The following is a 17,500-nucleotide window of genomic DNA, read 5'->3' as shown; positions in this document are numbered from 1 at the left end:
GTTTGGTCCCAGAGGTAGGTAGAACTTTCAGCATCGGTGTTAGAGACATTATTGGCACCTTGGGTAATGTTGACTAAAAACAGGTATAAAAATAATCTTTTGATGATTCATTGTACTCTCACATTGAAAACAATGAGGAAAAATCCACCCTTGAAGGGAAGAAAATTTATTCTTAGAAAAAGGAAAAACTCATAAAGAAATAAATAGTTTTAACGAAAACACATTGCTTACAATTATTGGCCCCCCTAGAAAAATCTTAAATACAAAAGCATTCAGACCTTCAGAAGTGGTTTGTGACTTTCGTTGTCACTAAGGTATGAAAATAAAGTGACGCAGAGGCTAAATCCTCTAGTCATTTTTCAACATCAGAAAGATAAGAGAATACACTAATTTTAAATAAAAAGAAAGTGTCTATACAAACAAATAAAAAGAAAGTGTCTATACAAACTAGGTACTTTGTTCAAAATTCCTATATTTACAGTTAAAACAATGATTAAATGGTTCTAATCAACTGGAAATGTGACAAACATGCTTGGACAAAGACCCAAGGTTATCTTACCCCCACATACAGTATGGAGGATGGTAAGATAGGCAAAACATTCCAAGAACCACTATTGGAGAGTTACAGACAAAGGTGTCACCAAGTCCCCATTGCTAATAGCTTATTTAGAGGGCATGCTAGGTAACAGCCTGTCCAGTCATTTAGTTATCAGTGTATATGGCGGTTGTTACTAAATGATACAGTGATTTTGTCTGGAAGTGTGGTCTATTGTCAGATGAAATGAAAATTGCGCTCTTTGTCTAGAAACATGGTGTGTTTGGCATACAAAGAAGAATGACTATACTGAAAATAATCCCATAACTAATAAGGATTATGGAGGAGGTGCTGTATTGTGGGGCTGTTTTTATTCCCAAAGGCCTTCGGAATCTTAAGGTGCATGGTCTCCTTAACAACAAGAAAAACCTTAACATTTTCAAAAGAAAATCTGTCAATCTCTGACAACACACTAAAAGTTGGTCATGATTGGATTATTCATCAGGTCAATGAACCAAAACAATCATCCGAACACAAAATCAAGCTTCGGCCATTGCCATCTCAGTCCCCTGATCTACACTCCATAGAAAAATAGTGGGGTGAGTCAAAGAGGAGAATGCACAAGTGTGGAGTGGACCTAGGAATTTGGACGATCTAGGAAGATTTTGTAAAGACGAACAGTCTTAAATCCTTTGCTTTGTAATCTCCAACTTTAGCAGAGGTGCCAATAATTCTGGAGGGTACTGTATAAGCATCTTCACACTCCTCTAACCCACCCACCACTCCATCTCTTTCCATACAGCGAGCAAACCCATGTTCTGCCCCAGTGCTGCCTCATAGAAGTCCTGAGAAACATCATGCTGCATCCATGCATCCAAAGGCACTGGCATCCAAGGGACATACACAAGGAAAGGATCGACAACTGACTCACCCAAAAGAATCAGCAACTTCTTCAAGACAAAAAGACAGTCCAAAATAAACTGTAATGTTCACAGGGATGGATTACTGCACGGGCCTACCGGGCCCAGGCCCAGGGGCCCAAGGGGTCAGCGTGCCCTGAAGCCCAAGCCTTTTAATGGAATCATTGCCTCAATATCAACAAATCAGGATGTAGGCTATGAATCTGATTGAATTTAGTATTGGCCATCCCCAAAATGCACCAGAATACAGGAAATCACAACAAATAAAAAAAAAAAACAGGACCCCCAAACCCCTCCCACATATACGACAATTAGTGGGGGGCCCTTAATACATCTGGGCCCAGGGGTGCATTAATGGTACCCATACAACATAAATATGATAAACTTGCTGATTGCAAATTAATTGTTTTTCATACCTTGATTCCATGAGGTCAATTCTTACTGATGGTTTATGTCGAGTCATTCATACAGACACATACAAACACATGCATGCACACGTTCACGTTCATGTTCATGCATGCTCGCACAATAGATGTTATTGTTATTTATTGTAAAGAAAACCTTATAAGGTTACATGTGTGTATAACTAATGAAATAAATGTGTTGTAAGACATTGCCAGCTTGTTTTTTATAGAGAAGGAAAATGCCAGGATGTTTTGGTAAAGGCTTTGCATATCTGTAGTGGAGAGAGTAATGAGTCAAGACAAATACCACCACCAGAACAACAACCCTTCTGACAGGTCTACTGAAGCCTTGTGCTGCCAGTGGACCATTAACATATTTTTTTAAATAGAGGGAGCATGGGGTTTAAAGGAACAAAGAGGGAATGAGTTGTGAGTTGTGTTATGACCATCACAGCCTTCAGTGATACAAGAACATCCACAGTCAAGGAAAGACTGCAGAGGGGGGAACACATGACAAAGCCAGGATTTAAATAAATGTTTAGTTGCCTCTGTGGACAGATAGGCCCACGGTATTTATTCAATGAGAGCTCTTTACACATGCCCCCAACACCAAACAACATAGATACACCATAATTCCACACAATACAGGTAGCCTACATGTGCACATAAGGTTTGATTATACTGTGTCTCAAGACTTCATTGAGCAATCCACAGTTTGGAAATTGAATTTCAAATTAAAATGTGCTGGAGGAGAATGCTATCCAAAGTCATCCCAATGGCAGGTGTTGCACTGTAAATTTTACCCTTAACAATATTAATAAAGAAGTGAGGGAATGCTATTTCAAATTCAATCTATGTTTTAACAGAATATCTCATTGAATATGCCTATATCGTGGCCTAATATTGTCGCCTAGTGGTAAGGTTCTGAATAGCACGCCACTTCTTCTGGCATATAGCTCTGCCAGAGAGAGTTGAAGCACTGACTGATCTATAAAGAACAAAGTGGACTATAGTGTTCTTTATAGATCAGCGGGTTGAAGCGGTCAAAAATCTTTCTTTGGAGCAGCAATTCCACAAATTGTATTAATAGTAGCTTACTAAGTCCAAATAAAATAATAGAATAAAATTGAAATTCACGTGTAGGCTCAATAGGCCTATTAGATTTTTTTTTTACCAACAGAATGTAGGGTATTCATTTGTGGAAATTAAATAAAATGGCTTACAACATTGCAAACTAGACTAAAGAAACAGCCAACCATACAATCAAAACATTTCGAGCATGTAGGCCATTGTTTCTCAAAGTGGAGTCCGCAGCACATTGTCAGGGGGTCCCTGACAAAGTTTGCTACAAAATATGAAATTGTCTTATATGGCGAAAAATGCTACAGTATCAGTATTTGCCCAATTGATCTGCTGATACATTAAATCAATACGTCAAAACACTTTACTATAAACCGCCAACAAAATTAAAGTTATGTGAAGCAAACACTATGTGTTCAACGCAATAGGCTTACATTTGATAAAGAAACAACAATCCTTTAAAAAAATCCTACATAGGCTACTGTCAACGTTTGCTAACATGACTACTGTGGTATTAGCACTCTATGTTTTTAAAATACATCTAACAGAAAAAAAGCATCAAACAGAAAAAAAGGCTATACAGCTACATGATTAACTTAAGTTTTATGTGTTGCGATTATGAGGGGTCCTTGGAGAATTTTCCACTCCATGAGGGGTCCCCGGCCCACAAATGTTTGAGAACCCCTGATGTAGGCTACCGGTTATTATCTATACGGCCCCAGGCCGTTGGGGGTCACTAGGCACAGATTTGTCACTAACGTTAGTCGAAACTGTCGTTACTCGAAGAAGCTGATTGTTAGCAAAGCGCTAGCCGGCTAACTTACCCTAGCTCCCCGAAAGGTTGGAGAATGAAAGGAGTGGCACAGTACGAATAGTCCCTGAGTTCTTAGCGAACATGGCAGCACAAGACGAACTCAGTAAGTTTGAAACAGCCTTGTTCGTAATGATTATGTGTACTGTTCATTCATTGAAGTTCCACTGATGGACTATATAGATTACGCTATATTTGGTGCATTAAACCAACTGTATCAACAGCTCTGTTCTTTTTGACGTTACCTGCTTTTTTGATTATGTTGCTAGCGCAGAGTCCTGCTGAAAGGCCCAGTGCCCAGTCATGGTGCGAATTGAAAGTAACGATATGATACTCTTATGAGGAATAGATTTGCTTTTCCTTTTGTATTTTCAGGAATAAAACAGGTCAGGGGTATACACACTCTATTAGTGATTGTCATATTTCATATTTGAAAATAATAATAGTTTTTGACACACAAATGCAAGCAAACATTTAGTATCATAATTTAGTAGCTTCCTAGCCTGTTAGCTAACTAACCTATAAACTTCTATGTAACGACATTCTTGTAGCTAATCAGCTAATTGAACGTCATGACATTGGGTTACATTATCTTCCTGTAAACATGTAAACATAGTAGGACGTATAATATTTATTTGAAGCATATTATTGACTTGAATGAAAAACCACGTCAGTGTAAATGGGTGTGTTGCCTTTTGTTAATGGTATGCTTGGCATGGAGCTCCAACTGCTAACGTTTGGCTAGTTACCCCAGATAACTTGACAGTAAATGCCCGCATGTATTTTTGTCGCAGATTATACGTTAGCAGCTACCCATACGTTACTTACATTTTGAAAAAATGGGTATGAAGAGTTGCATGGAAGTATGCAATGACGTCATGTAATGTCTTTGGGTGTCTTTGTCTTTATATAGCAAATCATCTCTGATGGATACATTATCAAAGGTTCTGCTTCTGATTACATTTGAACGTGTGTGTGTGTGTGTGTGTTCAGACCAGCTGGAGCGTGTGTTCCTGCGGTTGGGCCTTGCTGAGACAGATGATCAGCTGCAGGACATCATATCAAAGTTCTTGCCGCCTGTGCTCCTCAAATTGTCCAGCGTCCAGGAGGGCGTCAGGAAAAAGGTGTGGCACTGGACTTGATCACTAGTCTGATCTCTCTCTCTCTCTCTGTATTTGTCTCTCTCTGCATACAAAAGCAATTTAATGGAATGGATAACAAGATCACACATTGGCAGAGTTAGATTTGACTGTATCTCAGTCAATGAAACAATATCATCTTCAATTCTGTCAATGCTTCAATTCTTTGTCTCTCAGTAAACCCCTCATGTTTACTCCATATATCTCCATAATGTCTTTAACCAGGTGATGGAGCTGTTAGTCCACCTGAACAAACGTATCAAAAGTCGGCCGAAGATCCAGTTGCCAGTAGAGACCCTGCTAGTGCAGTACCAGGACCCTGCTGCAGCCTCTTTTGTCACCAACTTCACCATCATCTACATCAAGATGGGCTACCCACGACTGGAGACTAGCAAGCAGTGTGAACTGGCCCCCACCCTGCTGACAGCCATGGAGGGCAAGCCACAGCCACAGCAGGACAGGTGGGCTTCAGGGCTTCACACATGGCACACTCATGCTCACAAACATGCATTTGCACCGTGAGATGGCACAACACCTTAACGAAATCCTTTGCTTTATGACTATTGAGCAATGTCGTCTTAAGCTTAATTCTGTGTAAGTGGTCGCTCTGTGCATGTATTACATAGTGGATGTGTAGTGATCAGTGTATATCCAACTAATACATTTAGTTTAGTGAGGGAGAAGGTTCACCGGAGCACACAGAGATGGCTTTTAGTTGTATTTTATTATGGTGCACAGCAATAGACTAATGTTTTGACATTTCTGTGTCTTCATCTGAGTCCATGAGGCATGGACTCTGGAGCCATCTCTATGTGCTCTGATGAACCTTCTCCCTCTCCACATGATCGGTCCTCTCCCATGAAGCACCAGATGTGAATTCAGAAGCGCGGTGGAACTACCTTTTTTTGACTTGACATTTAGCTTAGAGTCAGAGTAATTCAGTGATATGTTGACATTCCTAATGTAGTCTTGTGTGGTGTCGTTGGTCCCACTGCAGCCTGATGCACCTGTTGATCCCTACGCTCTTCTACATGAAGTACCGATCAGAGCCCTCTAAGCCCTCGCCTTTCCTGCTGTCAGAGAAGCCAAAACAAGCCCACCTGCTCCTGGAGTTCATGCTGGACGTCCTCCTCATGCCCTATGGGTAAGTAGCAGACAGGAAGTACTGGAGGACCAGTCTGTGATGACTAATTCGTGGTTCACTCTGGGTTCTGCTGAAGGCGGTACTGACACTGGGAGTGGACAGGATTTTAGTTCCATTTCAACCAGCTTTGAATAATTGTGGAAGTGGAAATGCAGATGCTAAACTATACTGTGCATCCTCCTCAAATCAAGGTGTTGGTGTGTTAGCAGATCAAATGTACTGAATACTGCTCTGGGCATTCCCTCCTCCAGTGCCAGTCTTTTACTGTGTTCACGGTCTGGTGTTCCTTAGTCACAGACCACTGAATAGTATTTCAGATCACTGCCACAGGTTACCATTGATCATCCTCAGGGTGGTAATTGCATCAGTATAGATTGTAGTGTGTGTGTGTGTGTGTGTGTTGTTGTGTACTGAAGGTTGATGTGTGGTTTATTCTGATCCTGTCTGCAGGTTTGTGTTAAACGAGCCCCCGTCCCGTCCATCTCCTCCCTCCCCCCAGAGCGGGGGTGGTGCAGGTACTGCGGGTGGTGCAGCAGGTGGGCAGGGTCTGCCCCAGCCGCCTCCTGGCATGAGCGTGTACGCTGTGAAGCGGGTGATCGGCGAGGCCCAGTGGAGCCCTGAGCAGCTGGAACAGGTATGTGTGTGACCTCTGTCTTCACTGATCGGGGGACTGTTTCCAGCTTTGTAACACTGAGTTTCAACAATCCATGTTGACGTTTGTGCCAAATCTGTGTTTATTGGCAGTGTAAGCTGGGAATTGTGAAATTCATTGAAGCTGGACAGGTGTGTGAAGTCGAGACGGTGATTCATCTGGTCGTCGCCTCCAGTGACACTAGACACAGCGTTGCCACGGCAGCAGACCTGGAGCTTAAGAGCAAGCAGAGGTAACTGACTTCCGTCTGTGATACAAGATATAGATAGATAGATAGACACACACACACACACACACATACATACATTATTGATCCCTAAGGGGAAATTCAAAGATACAGACAGACATTGAGATGCAGTAAACATTATGATATTGTAATATAGGCTGTTGTATACATTATACACCGTGATGAAATAGGATGAAGGTTGTTGCCAAGTCAATAAGGCATTCTGATGTGATCTGTTTCAGCATCATTGATTGGAACAATCCTGTCATCGTCAACAAGATGTATAAAGTGTACTTGGGAGACATTCCACTCAAGACCAAGGTAGGGTGACACTAATAGGCTGCATTTAGTTTAACATTAGTAAAGCGTTGTGTAAGCTGTGGTACAAAATTGAAGGTGTGTGTGTAAAAACCCCAGGGAACATCTATGAAGCGCGAGTTGAAGCATGAGCCGGTGAGCACCCGTGTGAAGCTGAAGATTCTGCCCCATCTCCTGCGCTCACGCCTGGCAGCCGAGAGCTTTCCTGCCAACATACAGGTGAGGGAGGCCTGAGGTGCCCCACAGTCTGCCCTGGCCTTCAGACAGCAGTCCTCACGCTGGTGCCGTGCACTCAGTCCGTGCGCTCACTGCCAACGTTGCCAAACTGGGAAAGAGTGCTCAACGTGTTCCTTACTATGCAGTTTGTTGGAGAATTGTTTTTAGATGGAGGACTGTTCAGAAACAGAGACTGCCTGATGGGGACGTTCATCAAGGGCTGGGAGAATGCAGAGTGTAATCACCAGCTGCAGGCTCTAATTAGAACTTTTCAACCATAGAGAGGGCGCTCTTTAGTTCACTGAATCATTGGTGGTGGTTATAATCTGCATAAGCTGAAATACGTGTTCAGGGCCACAGTAAAGCCTTTACTAAAAACTATAGCCTTTACTAAAAGCCTTTGTTGTGTCTTGCAGGTGGTGTATGATGGCCTGTTTGGAGCAAACACTAATAATAAACTGCTGTCTCTCACCCTGCAGTTTGTGCATCACATCTGCATGGTGTAAGTAGCATTTCTCTCTGGAGCTCATCTGTCTTCATGAGTGAAGATACAAGATGTGCAAAAATATGGAATAGCCAGTCTCAGCAGAATACATACAGTAGCCATTCTTTGAATGAAGAGGTTCATTAGGCCTACTGTTATACTATTTTACACTGTTTCTCTGTACAAGCCAATAAGGTAAATTTGTGTACCTGACCAGTTTCGGCTACCTTGCCTCTGCAGCCTTTATCAGAGGTGTCACGTGATGTTGGTGTGACGTCGTCTGAGCTGTGTTATATGGAGTTTTCCATCCCACCTGATGTGGTGGGATGGCCGTGTCCCCTGGGGTGCTCCAGTAGGGGGGTGGAGCGCCCTCTGCTGTCTGGTGGTTTTTCATACAGCCGGGGGCGGCCCTGCAGGAATGTGTCCCAGGTGTGGGATAGTTGATAGGCTCCTTCATCCCGGTTTACAGTCTTTGGGGCCCGCTTCCTGATTTCAACCGCCTCTTTGATCCATCGATGGAATTTGTTGCTTTCCGTTCTGATGACCTTGGCTGCATCCCAGTTCATTAGATGGTTTTCCCTCTTACAGTGGTCTGAAATGGCAGATTTCAGATTTTCCTGTGTTGCTTTCATTCTTGTTGCACAGGTGAGCGTTCCAGATGTTTCCTTTTCACATTCTTTCTGGTGTTCCTTTTTTCGTGTGCTGAATTGCCGGCCTGTCTCTCCTATGTACGCTTTATTGCATGTTAGGCAAGGGATCTCGTATATCACATCACTGTGATATCACATCAGCCCCCCACTGGAGCACCGAATCTCTTGTACAGAGAAACAGTGTAAAATAGTAGCCATTCTTTCTTAGTCTCTCTTAACTACTGAGAAACTTGTTTTAACTGGTGATTAAATAAAGGTTTAAAAGTCTCTCTCTCTCTCTCTCTCTCTCTCTCTCTCTCTCTCTCTCTCTCTCTCTCTCTCTCTCTCTCTCTCTCTCTCTCTCTCTCTCTCTCTCTCTCTCTCTCTCTCTCTCTCTCTCTCTCTCTCTCTCTCTCTCTCTCTCTCTCAGATGTCCTGATACAAATAAGCCTCTCGGTCTGATGCTGCTGAATGGCCTCACTAAGCTCATTAATGAGTACAAGGAGGTGAGATTGGGATTCTTTTCTCTCCACCCAGCTGTGTCTGTTTGTATGTGTGTTGCTAACTTTAGTTTGCTGACAGTTTTCATTTTCCCCTCAGGATCCCAAGTTATTGTGTGTGGCATATTCAGCTGTCGGGAAGCTCTCAAGGTATCTGTTTTCTTGTCCATATTGCTGTGGTCAAACTTTGTCAATGCCTTTTTTAATTTTCTACTTCAGAACAGAGACAGACAATATTGTTTACATTCGACAGACTAACTCATTTGCCATGTTTGTTTCTTTTATTATTATTTTTTATATATATAGTCGAATGCCCCAGCTCTTCACTAAAGACATTGCTCTGGTGCAGCAGTTCTTTGAGTCAATGTGTAAGGTATGTAGTTCACCTGTCTGGCAAACTTGCTGACTCACTTGCTTTAAATCATCTGTGTTATTATGCATCAGAAATACCCTCCATACATGTTTTGCCATTGCAGCATTCTGGTTCAGTTATACATAGCAATATTTAGCAATTTGTCACAAGTTGTGAACTAAATCGGACTGATGTTTAGACAGCTGACTCGTATGTTATTCCTCATTATGTGACCCACACAGTCCTGATGTACGAGTCACTGAGAGGCATAACAGGGTTTGTTTGTTTGTTTGTTTTTGTTGTGCCAAACAGGAAGAGGCCGATGTGCGCCTTGCCATCCAGGAAGCGCTGTCTATGATGGTGGGAGCCTATGCCAACCTTCAAGGAGCACTGCTCAATCTGATGGAGGCTCTGGTGGCTGCCTACATATGCAAGGTATACCCACATACTGGAGCACAGAGAATGACCATGATGAGAAACACACGGCGACACTTTCATTTTGAAAAATGATTTCTTGGAATAGCATGCACTACACTTCCCTGTTGTAGGTGCAGTGATCTTGTGAGAACAGTTCAGTGCTGTTGTTAACATGAGCCCTGCTGCCTGCGGTTCTGGGGCCTGTACTACGAAGGCAGCTTAACCTACCCAGATGTAACCCAGGGTTACTTTGTTAAACCAGGGTTGACAAAACCTGGTTATCTTAAGTGGTGTTAATCGGTACTCTGGCGCTGATTATGAAGTTGATTTGTTGAGCCGGGGTTAACCTGTGCGCGTTCACATAAAAGGGGCGGGTTGCAGCGCAAGTCACCACTTTCAATGATGACGCGATCACCTTATTTTACGGATGAGGAATGCACAATTATTATGACAAGTTATGAGGAATTAAAACCCCCTACTCGACAAAAATCAAATCGTCGGCAGTGAGCAAAGCAAGGCTGTTGGCAGCGATATTACAGATCGGGTAGCCTAAATGCCTAAAAGTAAAGTTTTATTCCCACATGTTCTTCAAATATGTGTTACGGAGGATTAGTAGCTTGCGGAATGTCTGAAATGAGTTGAAATAATTAAATAGCCTAATTTGAGTTCATAGAAAGGCCTACAGATGCAACCCAATTCAGAAGTGGGCATATAGATTACAGTAATAAGGATAATTGAATGTTTAAGTAGCCCCATTGACTGATTTAGTGTATGCCTAATCCTGTGAACATTTCAGATGCAACACCATTGCCAAACGACATGGCAGCAGGTGAAAATGAAACACAAAAACATTATTCAGAATAGTAGGTTTATATAGTTATAGCTTGCATTAATATTTCTTAATTATGAAAACATGTAGGCCTAGCTTATAGCCTTCACTTGGCCTCTGTTTTACAGCTAACAAGAAACAGGTGTCTTGAACACTACTGTAGGAGGAAAGGCACCAGAGTGTTTTACAGTAGCAGAGGAGTTGGCCATCGCAAATAATAGTGGAAGGCCGATTATGGAGGGGGGGGTTGAGGGAGGCATTCTGGTGCTGTGGAAATGTGTAGCCTTTATGTGCAGGGTACAGTAATATGACATTCAATTCAACAAGTTTGTTAAAATGGTGATTTTTTATTTATTAGGCCTACTGTAGGCTATGTCCGATTTATTTTAGGCTATTCTTGCTCAGATGTTCAGCATACTGTAGGCCTATGTCCGATTTATTTTAGGACATACAGTATTCTTGCATCACCGATTGAATACATGAATGTCCACGCACGGGCATTGCTATGAGGCGCCTTCCTAGATCATCTGACAAAGATAACGAACTCCCTCAGCTGACAATCTATATCTTCATAGAGAATATCGTCCGGTAGGCTATATATATTTTCTGGCGGTCTCTAAAACCTCTCGCCCTCTTGAAGAGAGTCCCTCACGATTTGCGCTCCAATGTATGGTATGGATCATCCAGGTGCGCCGACATGTCTCGGGAGAAATTGTTAGTGGAGGGGTGGTACTTATAAAGGGTGTGGTTAACGGAAACCTCGGGTTAACCAAGAACATAACCTGGTCGGAACAGGTTTGAGATGCAGCGTAAATTGCCAAGGCAGCATACCGGTTAAAACCTATCCACCTTTTAAGTGATGCGGGTTAATCAGGAAGTTACGCCACACGTGATCAAGTTACTCTCGAAGTTACCCAGATAAGCCAGAAACCCCGCTTCGTAGTACAGGCCCCTGGTTGTGGCTCCCCGGAGAGCTCAGACTGTGGTCAGGGCTGCTAACAAAACTGCCCTCTGCTTGCTGTGCTCTAGCCGGAGGTGCAGGTCAGACAGGTCGCCATGAAGTTTGCCAGCACAGTGTTCGCCCCGGACCACGTGCCCTCCAGATACTTGCTGCTACTGGCCGCAGGAGACCCGTGAGTATGCATAGTACACACTGTATAAGTACACACACACCTACACTTACACCTACACCGACACACACACCTACACATCTAGAAACTATTGTAAAGGTGGCAAATGTTGTCAGATGCAGTGGTATTTTAGTGGCTTTAATTATGTGATAAACTCTGTTATATTCCTGTGGTCATAAGCTGTGTGTGTGTTGTGTGTGTCCAGTCGTGAGGAGGTGCATGGTGAGGCGCAGCGTGTCCTGCGTGCTCTCCCCTCTGAGCGCTCTGAGAAGGAGGGGGCCAGACCTCCCGTGCCCTCTTTCCCTGAGATGGTCCGTTTTATCCAGGAGAAGGTGAGGCGCGCGCGCGCACACACACACACACACACTCTGAGAATGATCCCCAGGTAATACAGAGCTGTTTCAGACTATACGAGTGGACATCTTATATGTGGTTATCTGCCTGTCAGGCTGCACAGAGAATGAAAACTCCCGACAAATACATTGTGGGAACTACAGCCCTGCCCTTCAACCCCTCTGCATTTGAAGAGGTAATGACTATGCTTCTATTTATCACCATACTAAAACCAGAATGCTTTTACAGCTTTTCTTCATACGTGCTGCAGCTGTCATGTGTGAACAATCAGCGCTTTTGTAATAATTTGCTCAGTCAGTCAGTTAATGATCTTATTATTAACCTTTGACCTCTGCTCTCTCCCGACTTTAGATCATGATGTATCTGCGGATGTGTTTGGCTCACAGCGCTGGGGTCACACCCACCTCCCAGAACCTGATGGACATGCAGGACGACGCTCCTGCCATCGGCCGCTATGTCCAGTCCCTGCTCTCGGCCGAGACATCTCCCAAAGGGGATGAGGCCAACCCTGTGCAGGTCTACATGGATCTGCTGCAGCAGCTGCTGACGGCTGTGGGAGGTGAGCGCAGTGGAGAGAGAGAGGCAGCAGGGGGGCAGTGGGCTGCAAGCACACTATAGTACACTATAGTACACTATAGTAAGCACACTATAGTAGCTACATGCAGACACTTTCTAAATATGTTTTTGGATTGGATTCTACAGTGTTGACTCAAGTATATAAATGTAATGTAACTGTAATTGTGCTATTAGGACGTGTGCCCTCACCACTTAACCCATCTGGTCCTTGCAGGCATACCTGTGATGTACTGTCTCCTGGAGGTTGTGTCTGTGTGCCCTCACAAACTCGCCCCCAAATTTATTGACCGAATCGACTGGATCCGGGTAATTATGAAAAATTACTACTGCCTTTGCTTTGTTTTACAGTGATCATGTAAAATCACAACTGAGATGAGACTTTGATATGACTTTTGTTAAATGGAACTCTGTATGGACTCTGTGCAGGACATTTTGGATTTCCTTCATACTGGGCAATCAACTTCCTGTTTACACTGTACACAGTAGGCAGACAGAAAATGACAAAATACTAGCCTGTCAGTTTTAATATAGTAGGCTATTTCTTATTGAACAACATACCTAAAGTTATCTAACCAGTTCAGTAACATCACTTGCTTGATTAAGGTTAAGAACCCTTTTCCTGTTTGCTGGAGGAAGTGGCACACAACATTTTCACAAAGTTGGTCTACATTACCATGAGACGAGGTCCTGAAGACAATAAAAAAGCCATATTTGCCAATGTTTTAACATAAACAGGAAGTTGATAGCCCAGTACAAGTGAATCCAAAATGGAGTCGTGCATAGAGCCTATTGAGTCTTGCTTGTCGTTAGAGGTTAAGGCCACTAATGGTGGTTCCGGTGCTTAAGATCTGTTGTTAAACTCACCGCTGTGCTACAGGGTATGATGAACAGCAGCAAGGAGGACATGCGCGAGCTGGCTGCTCAGCTGTACGCCATGGTCATCTCCACAATGTCAGGCAACGAGCTCAAGAATGCTGTCCAGAACCTGGTCAAGATTACCAAGGATACACACGTCAGTATTCAGTATGAAATTAGAGATAATGAGAAAATGAGAGCAGTGATATAGTTGTACTTCATAAACCTGCTTTAATGTTTGTGATTTTGCGCTTTGCTTTGAATCAAAGCTTGTATAGTGTTAAGCTAATGACCTACAAGGCAACATTTTGAGCACTGTTGATGGGCATTGTAACACAATATTATTGTTCAGCCACATTCCCATTTCTAGTAGGCAACAAATATTTTTCTGGAAAACTTTACTTATCAATTGTCATGGTCATCCAATCAAAACACGTGGAATCAGTTATGTGGTTGCCCAGCAGCGTTGCTCAAAAGGTTGATCCATGTGTCATTACCTTTGCAGTTAGCTTATTTTAGCTGTAAAGTTCCTTTTCTATGGTTTCTCTGCCACTGTAGAGCCCAGAGGCCCAGCATGCGGCCATCTTAGCTCTTGGCTTTATGGTGGGCCGCTACATGAGCAGGAAGCGCAGTCCTCGCTCTGCCAACTCACCCAATCAGCAGCAGTTCATGAATGCCACACCTGCCGAGGATGATGAGCTCATCGCCAGGGCCACCAAGACCATCGGTATGCTAAATGTTGTTTGCACTTTTAATTGACTCAATTAAAATAGACTCAATTGGAATTTGAATTAGAGTAGGGGAGTCTTCAGTAGTCTGTTCCTGAGAAATGCCATGAGCTTGTGAAGAGCATGCTGCTGACAGGCCGGCTGGTTGTTGTCGTAGGTTCCTTCCTGGACAACGGCTCTCCTTTGCTGGCGGTGGCGGCGGTGACGGCCCTGGGGGAGGTGGGCCGTAACGGGCTGTTGCTGATCCCTGCCGAGGGAGAGGGCTTCACCAAACTCAGCCTGGTGGAGAACCTGCTAGCGCGCCTGCCCTCTGGCAAGGAGACCACCAAGGTACAGCGCCTCAGCCCTCCAGTCCACACTGGGACATGCTAGCATTTACAAATGGAGGTGGACCTGGACTGTATATCTGCAGAACATCATGTTAACCTGATGACTGTAATTTTGGTGTGCGTTATTAGATGAAGGGCGTGCTGTGCTGCAGAGCATCATATTAACCTGTTGACTGTAATTTTGGTGTACGTTATTAGATGAAGGAGCGTGCTGTGCTGCAGAGCATCATGTTAACCTGTTGACTATAATTCTGGTGTGCGTTATTAGATGAAGGAGCGTGCTGTGCTGACACTGGGATATTTGCCGGTGGGAGATGGAGACTTCCCCCATCAAAAGAAGCTGCTGCAAGGTCTCATGGACTCAGTGGAGGTAGAGGAGCTTAATGCTGTCAATGGTTATGGTGTTGATCCATGAACTTAACATTTTACGTAGAACATATAGATCCATGCAACATTCTATAATATCACTTAATGTATTACTTTATAGGAAAACAAGAAAAGTTTATTTTTTTGTGGTTAATTTCTGGCTCATTGCTCAATGCTGGATTTGACCTTAAATCTGAATTTCACCAGGCAAAACAGGTGGAGTTGCAGTTTACAGTAGCAGAGGCCATCACTAGTGCTGCCATAGGAACCAGCTCCGGGGCCGCCAGGGACGCCTGGACCTGCACAGAGGAGGAGTATCAGCCACCCAACTGTACGTGTGTGGGGAAAGACTGCTCTACTAGATTCAAATCCAACAATGTTTTCTGATGCTGTCTCTAATGGATCCCTCTATCTTACTTCTTCCTTTCCTTTCCCTTTTCTTTCTGATTCTTCTCTCTCTTTATCTCTCTCTCTTTATCTCTCTCTCTCTTTATCTCTCTCTCTTTCTTTCTTTCTCTCTCTCTCTGCACTCACAGATGTGAAGTGTAATGATGTGGTCCCATGGGTCCTGACCTCCATCCTCTCCAAGTCCGTGATTAGTGCCAACCCACATGTGCGCCAGGCTGCCTGCATCTGGCTGCTGTCGCTGGTCAAGAGGCTCAGCCAACACAAGGAGATTAAGGTACACCTTTACAAATACAGATGTATGGACACGAATACATGAATATCACATGTGTCAGGAATAAAATGTAAACAGTTACCACATGTACGCATTTGTCCCCTACCAGTCTCACTTGAAGGACATCCAGACTGCCTTCATCTCTGTGCTGTCAGACCCCGATGGTGAGTAAAGGATTCATTATGCTTGACGTCAGCATAACCTTCTCTACTTTCCCTAAGTACATTTGGCTCACTTCACTCTACTCCCAACCGATAGGTGTCGCTGCCAAGAAACATTTACCACACAAAAAAAATGAAGTGCACAAATGAGTTTGCCAACATTGTTCAGCAAATACATTAAGCGAAAGAGCAAGTTTATACACTATAAAAACATTGGTTATTACACAAGATATCGTAACACCTTCAATTATCACCCATTTCGTTCGAAAATTCTAAAACAGCAATGTTTTTTTAATACTTCAAAATAACATTTGATAAATGAACCTTACATTTTTCAGTAGCCATAGGAGTGTAGATTTGAACAAAATCTGGTTTGGTTCTTACCGGGGCTTTTACTGCCTGAAATATCCGATTTTGTTCACCACACTCAGAGGTTAGTGCTGGCCTGGTGGGTCGTCTACTTTCACCCTTTCACACAGCACATGAACGGTTAGACCGAGAATTCTCGTCGCAAATCAAAATTCCACTGGAGCTCCAAGCGGATTTGTACACGCAGCCTTACAACACTGTTTACAGCTCTTCGAGTCACGGTAAAATGTAATTTTTGGTACAAGCTAATTTAGATGCACCAATGGTGTGGGTGCTTGCGTTTCTATAGGAATCCACCGTCTTGGTTTGTATAGAAATTCATATTAAGTGAGACATACACGCAAGAGGACGGAAACACAGGATTGGTGGGGTAATAGGGGGCTTTCTTCTTTCCTCCTAAGTAGCTATCCATATTGTGAATGCACGATGACTGTGTTTGTGTGTGTGTATCAGAGCTGAGTCAGGATGTGGCCTCTAAGGGCCTTGGGCTTGTGTACGAACTTGGTGGAGAACAGGATCAGCAGGAGCTGGTGTCCACACTGGTGGAGACGCTGATGACCGGGAAGAGGTGAGATTCCAGCATGCGTCTGTCTGTCAGTGTGTGTGTGTGTGTGTGTGGAAATGCACATTTGCTGTTCTTGATTGTAATGCTATTGGACCTCCACAGAGCCAAGCATGCCGTTTCTGAGGACACAGAGGTCTTCCAGGGAGAGTCTATGGGAAAGGCACCAGATGGGTGAGTCTGTGTGTGTGCGTGTGTGTGTGTGTGTGTGTGTGTGTGTGTGTATGTGTGTGTTTGCATCTGTTTCTAAGACCTCATTTATTTGTTCCTCATCAAAGCGCTTTGAGCGTTTTATGTTTTGGGTGCTTTTCTGCGTCCTCAGGCATGGCCTCACCACCTATAAGGAGCTGTGCTCACTGGCCAGTGATCTGAACCAGCCTGACCTTGTCTACAAGTTCATGAACCTGGCCAATCACCACGCCATGTGGAACTCCAGAAAGGTACACTCTGACTGCTAGACTACTAGCTCACTAGAGGTGTCCTCGTAAAGCAGGCGTGGGTAAACTTTTTTTGCTCGAGAGCCACATTTGGATTTTGAAAATTGGTGGGCCGCCCCCCAAAAAAAAATTACACCATATTCATTGATAATAATGATAAAGTAATTTTGTTTCAAAATATAAATTTCTTAAGAAATACTGCTAATTCAATAAATGGTGCACTGTCACTTTAAGAGCATTGTGTCTACTGGTGTCTTACATGTTCTCATAATGATCTTTTGCCAGCTCCGTTCAAATA

General features: G+C 43.5%; 2 protein-coding genes across 2 annotated transcripts in view; both read left to right on the top strand.

Moving 5' to 3' along the window:
• The window catches only part of zgc:195282 (uncharacterized protein LOC100192223 homolog), a 3,304-nt gene extending 1,714 nt beyond the window's left edge, over positions 1 to 1,590 (top strand). Inside the window, exons 3-4 of the mRNA XM_048259389.1 lie at positions 1 to 14; positions 1,338 to 1,590. The exon at positions 1 to 14 is cut by the window's left edge and continues 41 nt beyond it. Of these exons, the coding sequence (XP_048115346.1) occupies positions 1 to 14; positions 1,338 to 1,375 (52 nt within the window). The 3' untranslated portion in view covers positions 1,376 to 1,590. The remainder of the gene's footprint in view (positions 15 to 1,337) is intronic.
• Positions 1,591 to 3,726: 2,136 nt separating this feature from the next.
• ecpas (Ecm29 proteasome adaptor and scaffold) overlaps positions 3,727 to 17,500 on the top strand; it is a 25,201-nt gene continuing 11,427 nt past the window's right edge. The window contains 28 exon segments of the mRNA XM_048248518.1: positions 3,727 to 3,856; positions 4,744 to 4,874; positions 5,115 to 5,350; positions 5,887 to 6,033; positions 6,484 to 6,667; positions 6,778 to 6,917; positions 7,154 to 7,232; positions 7,329 to 7,448; positions 7,862 to 7,947; positions 8,989 to 9,064; positions 9,159 to 9,208; positions 9,365 to 9,431; positions 9,723 to 9,845; positions 11,686 to 11,789; positions 11,992 to 12,118; positions 12,235 to 12,315; positions 12,492 to 12,699; positions 12,931 to 13,022; positions 13,594 to 13,728; positions 14,130 to 14,298; positions 14,457 to 14,629; positions 14,897 to 14,998; positions 15,202 to 15,325; positions 15,531 to 15,676; positions 15,783 to 15,837; positions 16,657 to 16,771; positions 16,871 to 16,939; positions 17,088 to 17,205. Of these exon segments, the coding sequence (XP_048104475.1) occupies positions 3,835 to 3,856; positions 4,744 to 4,874; positions 5,115 to 5,350; positions 5,887 to 6,033; positions 6,484 to 6,667; positions 6,778 to 6,917; positions 7,154 to 7,232; positions 7,329 to 7,448; positions 7,862 to 7,947; positions 8,989 to 9,064; positions 9,159 to 9,208; positions 9,365 to 9,431; positions 9,723 to 9,845; positions 11,686 to 11,789; positions 11,992 to 12,118; positions 12,235 to 12,315; positions 12,492 to 12,699; positions 12,931 to 13,022; positions 13,594 to 13,728; positions 14,130 to 14,298; positions 14,457 to 14,629; positions 14,897 to 14,998; positions 15,202 to 15,325; positions 15,531 to 15,676; positions 15,783 to 15,837; positions 16,657 to 16,771; positions 16,871 to 16,939; positions 17,088 to 17,205 (3,279 nt within the window). The 5' untranslated portion in view covers positions 3,727 to 3,834.

The sequence above is a fragment of the Alosa alosa genome, chromosome 1, assembly GCF_017589495.1.
Source record: "Alosa alosa isolate M-15738 ecotype Scorff River chromosome 1, AALO_Geno_1.1, whole genome shotgun sequence".
NCBI lineage: Eukaryota > Metazoa > Chordata > Actinopteri > Clupeiformes > Clupeidae > Alosa > Alosa alosa.
The sequence above is the reverse complement of the archived record's forward strand: the minus strand, read 5'-3'. Positions and strand labels throughout refer to the sequence as shown.